At 43.4% G+C, this 18970-nt stretch overlaps 1 protein-coding gene across 10 annotated transcripts in view; it reads right to left on the reverse strand.

Moving 5' to 3' along the window:
• ATP8A2 (ATPase phospholipid transporting 8A2) overlaps positions 1-18970 on the reverse strand; it is a 318937-nt gene that overhangs the window by 234716 nt on the left and 65251 nt on the right. For 7 of the 10 annotated variants that reach the window (XM_081860135.1, XM_081860134.1, XM_081860133.1 and 4 more), the window contains exons 5-13: positions 15826-15871; positions 13229-13269; positions 11180-11253; positions 9938-10007; positions 8742-8869; positions 7974-8085; positions 6529-6694; positions 1541-1668; positions 690-767 (exon numbers count right to left, since the gene is read on the reverse strand). In XM_081860135.1, the coding sequence (XP_081716261.1) occupies positions 690-767; positions 1541-1668; positions 6529-6694; positions 7974-8085; positions 8742-8869; positions 9938-10007; positions 11180-11253; positions 13229-13269; positions 15826-15871 (843 nt within the window). Of the gene's footprint in view, positions 1-689; positions 768-1540; positions 1669-6528; positions 6695-7973; positions 8086-8741; positions 8870-9937; positions 10008-11179; positions 11254-13228; positions 13270-13802; positions 13885-15825; positions 15872-18970 lie in introns of those variants that run through there. The other 3 variants (XM_081860136.1, XM_081860137.1, XM_081860129.1) reach the window with 3 other exon arrangements.

The raw sequence follows: 18970 nt of genomic DNA on the forward strand, positions 1-18970 counted from the left end.
CAGCATGAAGCCTCTCTTCACAGCTTAGTTGCTGGGATCAGGGAAGGTGGCGGCAGCCCGGAAACTGCATCTTAGAGCCCCTGCACCACCATCATATGGGGACCTCCGAGCAGCTCCTGAAGCCAGCCAGAGCCAACTGCTCTGGGCTGCTGAGACTGCCGCTGCTGCATTTCCTGGGGACATTAGATGAAATCCAGGGACATTATGGGGATGGAATTTGTCCAGGGACTTCTGGGGACTGTCCCCGGGAAACGGGGACGTCTGGTAACCCTAAAATAAGGGTTTATATTCTACATCATTTGGAAAAATGGCAGTATAAAAAAGGAATAATAATGCAAATGTATTACTTCTGTCACCTGCTTAAAAGAATCACCACTGCAGGAAATAATAAGTTATAGAGTTGTTCAAAAGGGCACAGAAAGGGTCATTCGTGCCACTAAGGGTTTACTAGGTGCCACAATGGATATGACACAAACACAGTCCCCAGCAAGAGAGTGTTCACTGTAATTCACAATGCTTTTTAGAAGGCTTGCCTACATTCTCTGAGGAAGGGATCTAGCAGTTCATCATTGTGAATTCTCAAGCCTTGTTCATAGATTGCAAACATGGAATGAAAAGTTACTGCACAAGTCTAATAGTTGGTTTTTCACATCGTTCTCTGCCATCATACCACATTCTATCGTTCTTACCTGGCCGAGTTCCTCATTGAGGTTTGAAGTCCTGGCCATTGCAGGTGTATCTGTTTCATGATAATACATATCTATGTCCTGAAAGCAAGGAGAAGTGAGGATGCTTAAAATGCAAGCCTATAGATGCCTACACAGAAGTAAGTTCCAGTGAGTTCAAAGGGGCCTACTTCCAACTGAGTGGGTAGAGGATTGCAGCCTCAAACAACATTTGAATCTAAAGTGTTCTTCATGAAGTATATTCTATTTTTATCTGCTTCGCCAATGTTTTATGCTGAGGTTTCATTGCTGTTCTGTTCTATTTTACTAACAGTTTCATACCCACCATTACTCAGGAATGCTAAGAATCAAAAAATCCAGGGCAGTTTTGAAATCTGTGGTTAAAAGCTGTCCAGTTTTTAAAGGTTCAGTCTACCTTCTTGATTCGAAATAGAATCTAATTGAATCCAAAAATACATACAAAATCTGTTCATTGGTCTAAGGAACCACCATGCAAAATATGGGTTACATACAAAATACAGTCAAGGAAGATGTCAACAGTGGGTGATTTCTGCATATTAAAATCTCCTCTGATAAATTGTGAACAGCAGGAGAGACAGAGGGGTCCCTGAGTTTAATAAATTTGTTTTTCTTTTGCATATGGGAAGTTTTTTTCTGGCAATTGAAAAAGCTATGTTTGCTTTTGCATAGTGAAAGTTTTGAAAGTCTTCCATGCAGCCAGCTACCAACCAGGTTCTAGCTGTGGCTAGAAAAGAGATGAAGGTTCATGCACAGCTTTGCTTAAATAAATGTCACTCTTATTTATTTAGCATTTGCTTGATTTGCTTCCCTGCTTTTACATTCCAAGTACTTACCCAGTTTATAAAAAGAGCCTGAGTAAACTTCACGACTTCCAGAGTCACCAACAGACTGATGGGAATGAGGTTGTTGTACAAGATTATGAAGGTGAGCAGGTTGTATCCAAAATTGCCTGGGATTGTTTCTGCAAGCCAACATGGAGAGCAGAGAGAGAGAGAGAGAGAGAGTCACCAGGGAGGAAGGCATTGGTTCATGTGTGGGGTTGTGTGTGTGTGTGTGTGTGTGTGTGTTAGCGGCGTAGCGTGGGTTGTCAGCACCCGGGGCAAGGCAAGTAATTTGGGCCCCCTAACCCAGGGCAAGGCAAGTAATTTGCGCCCCTAACCCCTAACCTGCCGCCGCTGCCAGCTTCTTCTTGCTGCTGCCTGGGCTGCTGCCATGGGGCTCTGCTACAGCCTGCGCCCGAGGCTCTTCGGCGACTCCGGAGGCGGCGAGCGCGCCCCCCCCAGATGTTGCGCCCGGTGCGGCCGGGCCCCCCCGCACCCCCCACGCTACACCACTGGTGTGTGTGTGTTTTAGCACCTTTATTGTGCAAATTGCAGTACAATAACAAAACCAACTGCTACTAATTTCTCATGTGCCATTGTTGCAGTATTTGGCTGGAAAGAAGTGATAAGCATTAAAATCAACGGCAAAGCCCCTCCAAAACCCAATGTGAGTTGCTGGAGGTTGTGAACTCTCAAGAGATGTTATTTGCAAAATTTAGGAATGGAAACCACACTGTGTCAAATTGATTAGATGTAGTTTGGCCCCTCGCTTTCCACATATCATGCGGTAATCTTTCCATGGGAGCGAGACACGACACTTCCAGCCTCCAATTATTGCTGACCAATCTTAGCCTCAGGGAGGGAAATGTCTCTGAAACTAACTCACCATTGGTAACTTACTCCAACAAAGGTAAAGTCATAGTAAGTTCCTCAAAAAGTGAGGTGTGCGTTTTTCAATAAATGAAAATAAAAAATCAAGTTTTGCTTTAAGGCAGGGGTAGAACTTTTGGAGCCTGTGGGAGCATTTCCAAACTGGAGAAACGGTCTTGGGTTCCAAACACAAACACTGCAGTCAAGTACACACCACAGCCTATTCCACTGGCTATGAGACAGTGTTTCTTTATTTCAGTGGAGAGTGGAAACCCTGCGGGTGCCACAGAAACCACCTGTGGGTGCATTGTGAAACCCTTGCTTTAAGACAATCCGTAGTACCCCAGTGGTAGTGTTGATACAGAATCCTGTCACAGCAAAGTGTGACTCAAACTAGGCTTTTACATCAGATCTTATAATTTCAGAATACTGGGTTTCTGAGTATCAAAGTGCTTTGAAGCCACCATTGTTATAATCCACATATAGTGAAATAGAAGCACATATCAACATGAGATTTCTAGACGAGAAAAGAGTTGGAGAAACGGTCCAGAAGGCTGATATAAACACTCCTGTTAAATGGAATTTATGTTCTGATTTGCAGTTCCCAATAGAGCCAAAGGTTCTTAAGACAGTCAAAGAGAATTCCTAAATGCAAACGCCTCTGAACTTTAGATTGTAAGAAATTCAGCTTCTGTAAATCACTGGAGGGAAGCAAAGGTTAGGATAACTTGAGTGAAGCGGCCTTTTCTTACACTGTATGCATGGACCAGGTGTTCATTTTAAGAGGCTTTTTTTACCATCAACTCTTGAAAAAGGTCTCTTCCCCCACCTCCAGCTCTGATAATATAAAAAGAACATGACAGAGGCTGCTTGCATTGTCCTGGAGTTAATAATATGAGCTAACAATGCCCTCTGAAGGTTTGGGGTTTTTTTTTACATGCTGTAACCTCAGATCCTGAGATAACAAACCTCCCTCTGCTGCCAAGTAATTGTTCTTTACAGCCATGACAAACTTCACAACAACTGCACAAAACAGCCAGCTAACTCATGATGACGGCTAAGAAAGGAAAAATGCCTCTGGCAGTTTGCTTCTGACTCAGAGCTGCCTCAGATTCATCCTTGCACATGTTGACAAAATACAAGGAGGCAGACACCTTTTAAAGCACTGTGCAAACCCGTCCCAAAACCCAGCCCCGCTTTCCACAAATGCATCTCAGAAGAGAGCAGCAGCTACACATTGACAACCTGTACCGCAAGGCAATAACAGGGTGCAACTGTACCGTAATCCAAGTAAATGCATGCTTCTATTTCCACACACGTGTTACCTGGTTAACAGCAACACAGAAGAATATGAGGATGTGCAATGGATAAACTGGCATGGGAAGGACGGGGGGCTTAACTCTTCCTTCATAGGAACATTGGAAACTGCCTAATACTGAGTCAGAACCCTGGTCCATCTAGCTCAGTAATGTCTAAACTGGCTGGCAGCAGACCTCCAGGATTTCAGACAGGATTCTCTCCCAGTCATACCTAGAGGTGTTGGGGATTGAACCTGGAACCTCCTGCATGCAAAGCAGATGTTCTACCACTGAGCTGTGCTCCTTCCCTTAGCAATTCTCCTCTTTTTCACTCAGAAGGCTTATTTCCAGGGGCTGAGGGGAAAGCAAAGGAGCATGGTGTTGTAGGGAAAATAAGCCAGAAAGCAAAAAAACACCTTTCCCACACCAATTCTGCCCTGCAAACACTGCCTCTGCATTATCATCCCATGGCAAATATGGAGGTGGGAACTCTTCCTTCCACCCTTCATCACTGCCTCTTCTACACATCTAATAAAGGTAAAGGTAAAGGGACCCCTGACCATTAAATCCAGTCGTGACCGACTCTGGGGTTGCGGCGCTCATCTCGCTTTATTGGCCGAGGGAGCCGGCGTACAGCTTCCAGGTCATGTGGCCAGCATGACTAAGACGCCTCTGGCAAACCAGAGCAGCGCACGGAAACGCCATTTACCTTCCCACTGGAGTGGTACCTATTTATCTGCTTGCACTTTGATGTGCTTTCGAACTGCTAGGTTGGCAGGAACAGGGACCGAGCAACGGGAGCTCACCCCGTCGCGGGGATTTGAACCGCTGACCTTCTGATTGGCAAGTCCTAGGCTCTGTGGTTTAACCCACAGTGCCACCCGCGTCCCTAATCTAATATCTAATCACATCTAATATAAGAGCACAAATTGCGCCTGCTGGATCATGTCAATGGCCCATCCTGTCCTCGCAGTGGCCAATCAGACGCCACATCCTGCACTTAAGGATCCTGTGCAGAGGAAATGTACCATCCTGCTTACCCTTCTCCTCCCACCATTTGTCTTGTTCTAATTCTCGCAGATCTATTTTTAAAGGGCAGAGGGGTGGAGTGAGCAGCCAGGCGCCATTAGGACAGAAAGAGCCTTCTGTGAAGAAGCCACGCCATCAAAGCCAGCGCAACAAGGAATGCCCAGAAGTCATTGGTGAGAGCTGATGCCCTCCTCCAAGGAGATCAGAGAGCTCTCTCTCGGTACGGCCACCCAAAGGGCAAAGCATCAGAAACAACAGATGACAGCTGAGAAAAGCAACTCAGAATGACAATTGCCACCAGTAACGGCATTGTTCACAGTATTTAAAAGGCATGCATTTATTGCTATGGTGTGGTGGGGATTTTTTGTTTTGTTTTGGTAAGCATCTGCAGCATGAGATAGCAGCCAGAATGCATTTTAAGAACCTGCGACCCACTTTGAAACGCAATCAGTAAGGTCCACAAACCGCTGGTGTGCACACATTTGCACTTAGGCCTCCTTAATGCCACTACAGTGGAGTGGAGGGGAATTGGCAAAATCCCAGTAAAGAAGTGCACCTTTAGGGAAGGTTCCACACTTCCTCAAGAGCAGCTGTAATACTGACATCATGGCATCACCACAACTCTCTTTATTGAACCCATGCAATGAACAAGCTTTAAGTTCTAAGGATCTTGTGATCTGGGTGCCAAATGGCTGCAAACCAGGATTTCAATAGAGCTCAACAATTGAAAAATCTGAAAGATTTAAACCTCTCCTTATACTATAATAAAACTGTAGGATTTGGCTATAGCAGACAAGAGAATGCATAAACTACAAAGACACTGGGGTCTTCTGCAAAGTGGCCAGGAATGCATCTGAGGCTAAAAGAGACACCATTCTTAAGATTTCAGTTTTACTCCAGTGAATTTCACAATAATCCTGTCTCCACCGCTGACGCTTCCTTCTCTCCTCCATCTTCACCTGTTGAAACCTGGAACAGTGCCCTATGCTGGCCCCAAACAATTTCTGGATCACTGGCACTGAAACACAAATGTCTTCCTTTCCCTCCCCCTTTTCTGTCCAGCAACATCTATTGTCTTCTCAGCCTTTTGTACGTCGGTTCCAACTAAACCTGCTAAAGGGAGGTAAACAGGACCAGGAGGAAGCAAAACACAACCCTACCCTTGTATACATAACACTGCAAAATGATCTCTGTAAGCAGCTGAGACAATAAGGGCAGGTGTTTTTCCTTGGCACCAACGCACAGCTGCTTCTTTCAGGCTGAAAGGCCAAGGGAAAAGCCTGGGAGGGCAAGTGAGCACAATATGGGAGTCCGTAGACAGAACATATTTAATTGTTAAACTGTACAGAAGTTAAGGTGAGTACCTTAGCTTACCAGTCCATGGCCAGATCCGAACCATACATTTAAAGACTGTGGTGCCACTTGAAACCGTCATGGCTCCCCCCAAAGAATCCTGGGAAATGTAGTTTGTTAAGGGTGCTAATCTTTGTTAAGAGACCCCTATTCCTCTCAAAGCTACAACTCGCAGAGTTTCCTGGGGAAAGGGACTGACTGTTAAACCACTCTGGGGATTGTAGCTCTGTGAGGGGAATAGGGGTTTTCTAACAACACTCAGCACCCTAAATAAACTACAGTTCCCATGATACTTTGGGGAAAGCCATAGCTGTTTAAATCAGCATGGCGGTGCTTCAAATGTGTGGTGCAGATGTGGTCTTACTTGTTCTCTTAAAGCAACAGCGATTTTGATTCTGGAATAAGAGGATCACACATACAGAGACAAACACAGATGCTGATCTTGCTTACTGTTTGAGCCAAAGTACCAAATGACTTCTCCATGTGTTCTGTTCCATAGTAAGGCACCCACAGAACTCACTAGAGCCATGACAAGCAGGATGCAGAACAAAATGAGAATCTGCATATTGGTCACTTTCTCCACATTTGATCTCTTCAAGGGAGCTTTGGTTGAATTCTGGAAAGGAACAGCCAGAGAAGCGGAATCAATTCACCGAGCTCATCATATAAGAGCCAGAGGAACCTGTGAAGCTGCATTATATACCATCTAACCCCATAGTGCTTGCACTGCTTCACCAGGATTTCAGGCAGGAACTTTCCCCAGAAATACAAGGAGATGCTGGAGACTGTACCTAGAAGTCCCTCTCCTGCAGAGTGCAATGATCAGTTGGGTACAGAAGGGATGAGACTATTCTTTAGTCCCAGGCTATACACCAGAACCTTGAACTTATCCTGGTATCTGACTAGCAGCAAGTGTAATTCTTTCAGCAGCAGCGTAACAGGATGGCAATGGTCATCTTTCCTTGGTGGCCATTCTGAAATTCCTGAAATGCAGGGGGTTGGACTAGATGACCCTTGGGTCCCCTTACAACACTACAGTTCTATTATTTTAGTCTGCCCCAGTGTGAAGAATCAACAAACGTTCTCACTTCTTCCTTCCTTTGGGCAGTTAGGTCTTAACTCGCCCCTGGGGAAAGTGAGGTGAGGCTACCGTTAGGAAATAAATCTTTGCAAGCTTCATGTAAGTGATCCATGTTAAATATCCACCTGTATTTTAATTGTATTTGTATTGCTTGCTCTTTTCACTGCTTAAATTGGATCTTATTGTATTACAATTCAGATTCCACAGAATTCAAATTGCAAGTGCAATAAAATACAATATATAAGAAATAAAAGAAGCGGTGAAAAGACAATTAAAAATTAGCACAGCACATTAAAACAGCTAGACAGAAAAAAATAATTAACCTCAGCAACTTTCAAGTGGTCTACATGGGGCAGGAAGTTTGGGAACCACTGTGCTAGAGGAGTGGCGTGTATCCTCCCTAGAAGTCTCCCACTTTGTAAGAATTCAGTCCTTTAGTGTGGCAGCACTTGCACTTTCGAACTCCCTGCCTACTGATGTCAAGCAGGTGTCTTCGCTGTATTCTTTTTTGGCTCCTGCTAAAAACACTTCTGTTTAGACAACTCTACCTAGATATTTAGAAAATTGATAGGAGTTTAAATCTGTTTTTAAGCTTATTGTTATTTTAACTTTCTGAAAGTCTTAAATTAATGTTGTTAATTCTTCTTGTAGATAAATTCACTGTTTTATCTTTTTGGTAAATCACTTAAAAAAAAAACAATCCAGTATAAACACACATACACACACTCTCTCTCTCTCTATATATATATAAAAGAAATAAGCAAAGGTGAAAAACTGGCAAATCTACTCCTTGGTAATGGAAAGCCAACTTTACCTGCATAAGTTTCGTATCGTGTCCTGTGTAGACAACAATTCCTAAAACCCACTGAGTGTTCCTTATCTGTGCACCTCTTAGTAAGATCTGGTCAGGTCCAATCGGAACTGGACTGAGGATAAAGAAGGAGAAAAAGGTTGGAGGTGGAAACAACAGCATGGTCCAAAAAACAAGATCCACCACAAAGATGTTCTTAAAATTTAAAATAAAATAAGAAAGGTGCAGGAGGAATTTTGCATTGCAGTTCCCCAACCAAGTAATGTGTACAAAGATGTGTGTACTAGGTAAAGTATGCAAAAAGATGCAAAAAATGTGTTTCCTTAGGGGATTTTTTTTTTTTTTTTACAATAGAAGAACATATTAGGCTAATTTTCATGCAAATATGTGTATAATAAAAGAAACCTGCATTAAAATGCTGGTGGATTTTCATGAGGACATTTTAAAAAAATCAAATCAATGTGGAAATATGGAGAACCGAATTTCATATTGGAAAAACAAGAAAACGAGAGAAAACAAAACGGACAGGTTCATCCATCCCTACCAGAGGGACACCTGGGCAAAGACCCACAATCCCCTGTGATCCTATTCCCTCATGCATACAAAGCCAAGCCCTCTTTCCAGCTCCCTTCAAGTGTGCATAGCCATGCACAGGGGAGAGAAGACCTTTGTTAGAGAGGCCCAGTATCCTGGAGTAAAGCTTAGGCACATGGGGTGTGTGGGGGATGTGCATTAAACATGGCAATAGTTATTCTTCTATCCAAGGAATACCTTTGGCCATCTAAACGCAGGTTTCCAGTGAAGTCGTACAAGTGACGGTTGGGCCCTTCGCACTCTATCTTCCCAGACGTTTTCATCACTTCTTCTTTAGACTGGAGGCAAGCAGTCTGGGTCAAACCCTGCAAGGGACCAGTCCACAGGCACAGTCACCAACTAAACTCTTCTTTTCTCATGAATTAGCACAGGACTACATCACATTGTGCCCCTCCAGAAACTGTTGGGACTTCAACACTCCCACAAGCCCCAACTGTTGGCCACGTTGGCTGGAGCTGATGGGAATCAAGCAACATCTGGGGGGAGCACATTAGCTACCCTGGGATCAGGGCCTATCATGTAAAGCTGCCTGCCTTACACTGCATTAAGACTCTCCTGGTTCTACTCTGATTAGAGGTATCATTCTCACTGTGCCAAGCTGTGGAAAATGTGGCTGCTGCTGGGATGCAGCTCAGACAACATCTTTTCCATTTAAATAATAAAAAGGACAAAACGGTCTGCTGCCTCATCTTAAATAATGATTCCCTGCCCCAATTGATTTTTGACAACCCCCTTGAAAGTTGCTAGGGATGACATTTTCTCCACTACCAAAGGAGAGGCACATTCTAGGCCATAGTTTTGGAGGAGTCATAACACAGTATTAAAACATGCAGAAGGTCGTGCCGTTTCTCTCCAGCTAAAAGGATGAGGTAGCAGATGACGACAGCTCTGCCTGGAAAGCCACTGCTGATCACTGTGGACCAGACAAAGGACCTGTGGCCCTCCAGCCATTGTCTGTCTCCATCTCCCATCAGCCTCAAAAAGCATGGTCAATGGTCCATGGTCAAGGATGATGAGAGCTGTAGTGGAATGGCATCTGGAGGGCCAAAGATTCCCCCAGTCCTGATGTAGACAATACTGGACAAGACAGATCACATCTGACTTGGTATCAGGCAACTTCACCTGTTCCTAAGCCTGTGACTATAACCCTGGAGAAGAAGTCTCCCAAGAATGCCTTCCCATACCCCTCTCATAGATGCTGTGGTTATGCTCAGTTGAGCAATAAGTACATATTTACATGGCTGCTATAATGAACAACCAATATTCAGACATGCAGTAGAAAGCCTCTTATTCCAACTAATATTTCTGCTATCCCTAGTTGTCATTTCCTCGACTTTTCAAAAAAATCAAAAGATTTGTGCTGGTTTTTTTACCTGCCGTATTTTAAGGTTAGTCTCGCCATCGAGATTAGATGTTTCAATATAGCACATCGCCTGAGGTTCACTGCAAAAGTACAGCAACTTGTTATATATCATACACACCATGCTTAAGAAGCAACCTCTAAAAAGAAAGGTGCCTGCAAAATAAGTAAGAAAGAATAAAAGTACACTCACTGGCTCAACACACAATAATTCAAGCAGTGATTTTCCCCAAAACTGTTAACTGAATTTGTGGTGTTTTGTTTTAAAAAAAGAAACTCTATCATAAGGATTTCATTTATTTTTTAGTATGCAAACAGCACAAAAAAATTAATGCAATGCAGGCTTTATACAAAATCAGGAAACACGGCACCTTCAGAACATGCAGACTCTGGTGAACTGAGGCCTATTTAAATCAATCAATCAAGCAATCAATCCTATGCACCACAGGGAAAACCTGATGTTACCAAAAGCAATCCTTTGCAGAAATGTCCAGCACAAATAGCATTAAGGGACATTGGCCAGACTCTGCCATAACGCAACATCAATTTATGTAGCAGTGTAGCAGAACCCACTTCCAACACAACACTGTTCTAGTAACATCTGTATGGAGAAACCACAGAAGCAAAACAAATTATGTGGTTCATTCCCCTGCAGGACCAAAGGATGCAATGAGATGGAACCGTGTCATCCTCTCAGCCCATCTGGTTTCTCCATTCAGACATTACTTGTAATAGTAAGGGCACAAGGAATTGAGCCTCATGTGTCTGTGCCAATATGTAAAAGAAGAAAGTATCTTTCACGGAACACGGGAAGTTGGCTGCTTGCTCTTTACCTAATGGGAGAGGGTTAATAGGAGAGCATGAAATTCTGCAGAATATTAAACTTCAAAACTATGGTTTGATGTGCTCACTTGTTCCAAAGTTAGTAACCAAAGGTTTTCCCAGTGAACAGGAAACTGTGGTTAATTAGAGGCTTCCTGGTTGAATTGCAGCTCTCACACAGAAGAAGGAATAAGGGGGCTTGTGTATCTGCATGTCAGCTTAATAGGATTGCCCAAATGCAGCCAGTGTGCTGCTCTAGAGCACATTCAGATGCTGCCCCTATGAGTTGAAGGTGCCTACATGCAACCAATTCAGGGAAGGGAGAAAGGAAGACCATCTCATATTATCTGAATTTTTTTAAGTGCAAAGATTGTTTCTTAAAAAACCTCAGTTTAGCAGAAGCATCATTTCACACCCACTCAGCATATCTGACCTGGTAGATAAAATGATCATGTCTGCTGGGAGGTGCTGCCCATTGGTGACCTTCACAAAATCTCCCACTGTCACCTGTTGAGCCAGGGGCAGGAGTGCAGCAGCATGAAAAGAGAGAAAACGAACAGAGAGAAAGACAAGAGTCCATCCATACTGTTAGTTAGTCAATCCTCCGTACCAAGAGAAGCGGGGAAACAACAGTGTGTTATAATGAGCATTCACAGTTTTGAGGGGAGCCCATTTGCTGCAGGGACAGAGTCTGGGGTCTTTGCCTCTTGCCAACCAGCAATGCCTCCTGAGTGGAAGTGGCAAAAAGCAGGCATTGATGCCATGACATCAGAAGGCAGATCCTCAAAACGGGAGGGGAAAGGGCTGCATCCAGGGACTCAAAGAGAAAGAGGGAGCTGAGGAGAAAATAGAGCAGATGTGGAATAGACAGGGACACCAGGAGTAAAGAATTGCATGGTTGACTCTGCCCTTTTCTTTTCCTGGTTTTATCTGCTAGCGGTAGGTCCAGTTGTGGCCGACTCTGGGGTTGCGGCGCTCATCTTGCTTTATTGGCCAAGTGAGCTGGCGTACAGCTTCCGGGTCATGTGGCCAGCATGACTAAGCCGCTTCTGGCGAACCAGAGCAGCGCACGGAAACACCGTTTACCTTCCCGCCAGAGAGGTACCTATTTATCTACTTGCACTTTGACGTGCTTTCGAACTGCTAGGTTGGCAGGAGCAGGGACCGAGCAACGGGAGCTCACCCCGTCGCGGGGATTCGAACCACCGACCTTCTGATCGGCAAGTCCTAGGCTCTGTGGTTTAACCCACAGCGCCACCCGCGTCCCTCTGCCAGCGGTGTATCAATGGCCTATACGCAGCATAACCGCATAAAGGGTTGTAACCTGAGTGAATGGTCCTATTGCACTAAGTCAAAGGTTTTCATCCTTTTATTCCAATTCACTTTATCCAACAAAGGTGTTCCAAGTTTTGCTTCCTTCAGTGTTTTAAAACATATTCCTCTTTTCAGGGTGAAGCATATTAAAGTAGCTTGGGTTTTGTTTCCTTCTCACTTTCATTTGCAAATTTTTTCCTAGTTTACATAATGTGGCAGCTACATCGTACCAACGGAAGGGCGATACATGTTCTGAGTGAAATGAAATGTGCCCCTTCTTCATCTGCCCATTTTAGGCAGTCTGCACTCTAGAATAAAATATGATGTATTCAAATTGGCAAGGAGCTGAATGACAACATTGTACCCTATTACCCTTCCTGGCTTTCAGGATTTTTACTAATGTATTAATGCTGTGCAAATGCTGTCTTACATATTTAATTTCATGATCTGCCTTACTGGCTCTCTTCCCCCCAAAAAAGGATTTAAGACGGGCAATATTAACTAGGGCTGTGGAAGCTCCACCCCCCCACCCCACCCCTGACCCAATTTTGGGCTGAATTTGGAGATCTAGCCTTGATTAACCCACAAACAAATCAACCCAGACACAATCCAAATCCAAAAATACACACCTGTATTTTTCTACTCCAATAGTTAACCAACATGGTCACTCTGAGAATGCTCCAGCACTCAATGAGGTGTTTTAGTTGTGGGTTTTCTGTCTGTACTTCTAGAAAGCTTAGTGTTCCCCCAATCATGCTGATGCCATGTTTCTTTTCCATGTATGGATGGCGCCATTTTGGCTGCATATGGACCCACCACTTGGAAAATAAACCAACCACTGCCACATAGGACTCTGAACTTCTTTTACCAGGGCTCCTTTCTAAGTGTGGTCCATCTCCTCTCTGCTTCCATAAACAATGAGTGACACATCTATATCAAGCAAGCAGACATGCATTTATATTACACAATTAGTAATCATTCCTTGCTTGGGATTTAAAATGGGAGAGCACATGTGACCTGAGAAACACTAAGAATTGCTCTGTGAAGATATATGAACTAAGAACCTTGAGCTCCCATTCTTAGAACCCCGGTGCAGATCAAAATTATGAGTTCATTACAACATTTTAAAAGTATCTAATTCGCAAAGCATCTTAAATGTAGTTCTTACCTCTTTCCACATAATATTCTGCCACATCCCATTTCTTAAAACTGGAAGAACAAGGAAAAAAAGAAAACTGCATCTTTCTCTCTCTCTCTCTCTTTTTTAAAAAAGAAATTATCACATATTAATGTGTTCCCTATCACTGACCGGTCTATGAGTCATTGATCACTCTAAAAAGCAAGTAGAGTGGGGAGGCTCAGAAGACCATGGCATCTCCCCAAAATGCTCTACAAGCAAGTTTTAATGCTACAGCGTTCTTTTTTCATTGTGTTGTCAACTGGGGGTCAAGCAGAACTCCCCCAGGGATCAGATTTGTTCTAGCAGTTGCTGAAACAATCCCAAATTCTTAAATTAATGTGAAATTCTAAGTGGCCACATTTGTATGGTTTAGCATTGTGAGAATAAGCCTAGCTTATCCCTGCCCCTGCACACTCCCCATGTATTTGCCATTGTGACTGTGAAGAGCACACTGGAAACTTCCAGTTTAGAATTAACCACAGTTAGTATGTCCTCCAAACACCCAGCGAAAAATAAGTCAGCTTCACAAACTATGGGTTGAAGCTAGCTTCTTCCCACTAACCAACGTTAAAATGAACCACAGTCTGGCCTTGTTTGCACATGCTAAACCATGACTAAGGCTATCCATGGTTAATGTTAGCAATCATCTATAGAACTTAGTTAAAGCTGAGGCATCACACAATCACTTAAACCTCACAATTATATCACAAAACAGTTTAATGCACCAACAAGAGGAGCCAAGTCTTGAGAGTGGCTTGAATATTTTGCTGTTCTTCACTAGTGACTCTGTAGCTTTTGGGTAATGACAACTCCTTAACCATAGTTAAGGAGGAGGCCCAGTCGATATGTAACACTAAGCCAAGATTAACATTAGCTAAGGTTGACAAACCAACTAAAAACTTTGGTTAGTGAGTAACCTTTCACAATAGTTCACAAACCATACTTAGGTGGCCAGGGTAGGCTCACACATAACACTGAGCCATGGTTTAGTGTTATGTGTATACCAGACCCAGAAAGCTATAGTTGATAAAAGGGTACAGGGGAAAGTTTCTGAATGCCAGATCCAAGCTGCACCAGAGGAGGAAGAGGAGGAAATCACAGGCCCAGAACGGGAGGAGGCTTGTTCTCATAACCAGCTCAAGATAACCGGTCATTATTTCAGATAAATCTACAACATTAAAATGGGGGGGGGGGGAGGATGGGCACTGAATTTTGACCCATAAAGTATGCTTTAAATTAAAGAAAGAAAACCTGATGTTCTGCCAAAACCTCAGCCAAAAGTCAATACTGCGCATTTTAATTTAAAAACGGGAGCTTGCAAGTAATTGTATAAACCATTGTAATTATTTCTCTCTCAGATATGGATTGCCACTGCTAAAATCACTTAAGGGAACGGATCTAAATATACTCAGGCAGCTCATCATATACAATATACTATTCTATGTAATTATACACCATGGTGGTGCTTGAGACAAGTGCGGTGACTGCATTGTCACTGATTGCTCCAACCCAATTGATGCCTATTTGTACCTTTGTGTAATTAGAGACAATGGGGCTGTGTGAAATGATGCAGAATACGGCATTAATCACTCAGTCGAAATAAAGCATTTCTCATTTTCATTTATTTAGATTTGAATCTGCCATTGCCCATGACAATACAGCAAATAAGACAAAGGAACAGGAACACAAAGAGAAATAATGAATATAGTAATTAAAGCGGGATAAGGAACGTTCTTGCAGAATTGATAATGACAATAATGCAGTGTCGTTTCATGCCCCCTTGGCGCAGTGTAATCAGGTACTACTTATAATAATTAGGCAAAAGGTAAAACTTCCAATCATGACTAATTACCAACACGTGGCATCTAAACAATTATATACTTTCTCCCAATTCTTTCTCTTGCAGGTTATATTAGAATTTAGTCATAAATCACAAATTATTGAAACCAAAAGTAATCCTTGACCCACTTTGCACGTCACAGTAAACCATAGCTGCTGGCTTCCTATAAATGCTTTTATCTGGACAACTTTTCCATTCCCTGCTAACATATGGAAGGAAGGAAGCATGATCCTTAGCTTAGTGTTGCCTCCAAAAGTTCAAGTAAATCATGATCAGTGAGCCCAAAACAAACCTTTGCTACAGATCATGGTTTATTGAGAGCGAAATAAACCATAATCTTATATATTAGTTCCACATTTCTATGAAATCCATCTTTTAGTGTGGCAGCACCTACACCGTGGAGCTCCCTGCCTATTGCAATCAGATGGGCATCTTCACTATACTCTTTTTAGTGCCTGCTAAAAATAGACAAGTTTATCCAGACATGCAAAATGCTGATATGTGTTTGATTTCCCCCCCATTGCCGATTGTTGTTTTTTACTGTTTTCAATCGTTTGTTTTAACTGTCTTTGACTGATAATTTCATTTTATCCTTTTCATGAATCACTTTGAGGGCTTGTATTTTTACAATCAAGCAGCATATAAACTTTGTGAAATAAATGAAATAATAAATAAGACAATCAGGTTGTGACTCCCCCCCCCCGGTGTGTACTTTATTTAAAAGGAAATTAAAAGAAGACCTTACCCACTGTTTTCTTTTTGTTCACCGTACTGTCAGCCTTGTGTCTTTTCTATTGGGAAGTCAAAGTACAAACATTTAGTTGGAGAAACACTGAGAAAAGTGATCTGTGCACCCAAAAGGCTAAAGCAAAGCAGAGGAACCGAGAGACAAGCCCACTTCTATTATGCTTGACATTTTCCTTAGTGTGCAAAACACAGAACTTTACCATTTGCATCAAGTTCCAATATGTATCAAGGCCTTTCAATTCTCTAATGGGCTGAGCAGCCAATGCGCACACAATGAATCTTTGTACTTGCAAGGTGCTTTTGCTAAGAGCTCCACCTGCTTCATATTATCCTGATAAGCCTTACAACACCTTGCAAGACAAGTTAGTATCATTATCCCCAGAATAGAGAGAATGGAATGAGGATGGGGGGGGGGAGCCACTAGTTTGTGGAGGCAACTAGAAAGAGTTAGCACCTTTGGTTTCAAGTACAGTGGTACCTCGGGTTACATACGGTTCAGGTTACATATGCTTCAGGTTACAGACTCCGCTAACCCAGAAATAGTACCTCGGGTTAAGAACTTTGCTTCAGGATGAGAACAGAAATCGTGCTCTGGCAGCGTGGCGGCAGCAGCAGGTCCCATTAGCTAAAGTGGTGCTTCAGGTTAAGAACAGTTTCAGGTTAAGAACGGACCTTCGGAACGAATTAAGTACTTAACCCAAGGTACCACTGTAGCTGGAAGGGGCCATAGCTCAGAGACAGAGCATCCAATGCTTTGCATGCAGAAGGTTCCAGGTTCGAATCATGGCACCGCCAGAGAACCCTCTGTGAAATCCTGAAGAGCCACTGCCAGTCTGTGTAGAAGATACTGAACTATATGGACAAAGGGTCTAACACAGTATAAAGCAGCTTCCTATTTTCCCCGAAATGTAAACAGCCTTCACTTCAACATCCCCCACAGGCTATAGTGCAAACCAAGAACCGTAAAGCACGACAGCGCTGGAAACTGTTATAAAACTAACAAATTACAGTAATTTTCACCCAACACTCTCAATAGCCCTCTTAGAGTGCATAGTATTTTTCAATCCTTATTCCATTTAGCCACACAAGAGCCCTGTGATTTAGGTCAATAATGTTACTATTTTACAGATGGGAACCGAGGTGAAGATAAGGCAGACTGCTGAAGGCCACCCAATAACCACAACAAACCAAAATCCAAATCCAATCTCCCATGTCTCCGGCATTATGGACCATTCCTGGCCTGCGTCTAGCAGGCAAACATTTCCAAATTTAGCTCTTCTACCTTCTACCAACCAAGGGAGCGGCTTTGAGCCATGTCCAACGCATGGTATATTGCTTCGCCTATACATTTTAGATAAAATAAAATAAAAATGCAACTTTGTGCCAGTAATTCCAAGGCTGTGCAGACACCATGGAGCCCTGGGCAGAAACTTCTGAAAGGACGGATTATTTTGGTGGCATAACTTCATCACTGTTCAATAGAAACGGGGCTTTAAAGGTCTGTCTCAAGGTAAAGCTGAAATGTTTTGTCTGCAAAGAAATGCCAAATGAATTTGGCTAGGATCCAAAGAGACACACATGGGGAGTTTCTGCCTGCACAGTGGCTCGAAAACCTCTTGTTGAGGAAGGCTCTGTTACAGCTACAGTTTTAATTCTCTTTGATGGATGTCTGTGATGAAGTAATTAGTTTTGTTTGCTGCACTTTTCTATCCATTTTTTTTCCTCCAAAGAAATTAGCTGAATTGTGGTTCCCAGGAGGTCACCTCTCTCCAGGCTACTTACAGGGCCAGGTCTGCTAAATTTTAGCACTACGACTGCATCACGTCAGGAACAAAGGAGGCTGCCCTATCAAAGGTCAGACAAGGCTTCTCTAACCCAGAGCCTCTAGATGCTTTAAACTACAACCAGCATAATTCTGGTGGTCAACAAAAGAGGTTTAAAGACTGTCTCAAGGCAAATCTAAAAAAAATGTAGTATAAACACTGACAACTGGGAAACACTGGCCTGTGAGCACTCTGGCTGGAGAACAGCCTTTACCAAAGGTGTCACTCGAACTCAGGATGCAAGGGAGAAATGTGCTAAGAGGAAGGCACACTTGGCAAATTCACACCGTTATCAACTCCGGCCCGGAAACCAATGTCCCCACTGTGGAAGGAGGTGTAGATCCAGAATTGGCCTCCACAGTCACTTACGGACTCACTGTTAAAACCATATTTATGGAAGACAATCTTACTCAGCTACAAGTGATCACCAAAGAAGAAGAAACTACAACACCCATCAGCCCCAGCCAACATACTCAATGGAATCAGATGATGGAAGTTGTAGTCCAAAGCTTCTGGAGGATACCAGGTTGGGTAAGACTGTCCACCTAGCAAAGCCTCGTCTGTTCAGACTGACAAGAGCTCTCCAGGGTCTCAGGCAAAGGCCCTTCTCATCAATTGCTACCTGATTGATTTTTAACTGGAGGCACCAGGATTGAACCTAGAACTTTCTACATACAAAGCGAGAGCTATTTTTCAGCCCTCCATCATGTCCCTGCAAACCATTATCTGGGCACCACGCATCAGGCCTGGTCACTGGCCACAGCAGTAAGTGCAAGTGATGAAACATTGCTCTGGGAGGGACTAAGAACTGGCAGCTCTAGCACCGATTTCTGGGGCAAGGTCGTACCGCAGTGGACCTGCTGTGGCCAGAAGTCTCAGAAGCAGAGCAGCAACTGGAACATCTGAAAGCTGATGGGAAATGTGTGCACGCTTTTGCATCTCCATAGCAACTCATAGGGCAGGGTTCAAATAAGTTGTTTCGTGCAAGGAACAAGGTCCAAAAAAGCAGCAGGACTTTCCCCCTGTGGACCCCTTGCATTTGCTCTGGAGGGTTGGGGAAAACCCTAGATCATGTTTAAGGGGTAAGCAGAGGGGACGAGAGGGTGGAAAAGTCTTGTTGTGTGAGTGGACTTCCTTCCCCACATGCACAAATCCTCCAAAACTATGTTGAATCCCACCCATTTTTATGTTGTTGTATTTCAGATGTGCTGTGAGAACTTTGGTAATTAGGCAGGTCATATGACAGAGTTCATATAACCGAGCAGTGCTGCCCATTAAGACTACAGACCCTCATAGACTCACCTATCAGTAAGCCCCACT

The sequence above is a fragment of the Podarcis erhardii genome (assembly GCF_964252035.2).
Source record: "Podarcis erhardii genome assembly, chromosome: 4".
In the NCBI taxonomy this organism is placed as follows: Eukaryota; Metazoa; Chordata; class Lepidosauria; order Squamata; family Lacertidae; genus Podarcis; species Podarcis erhardii.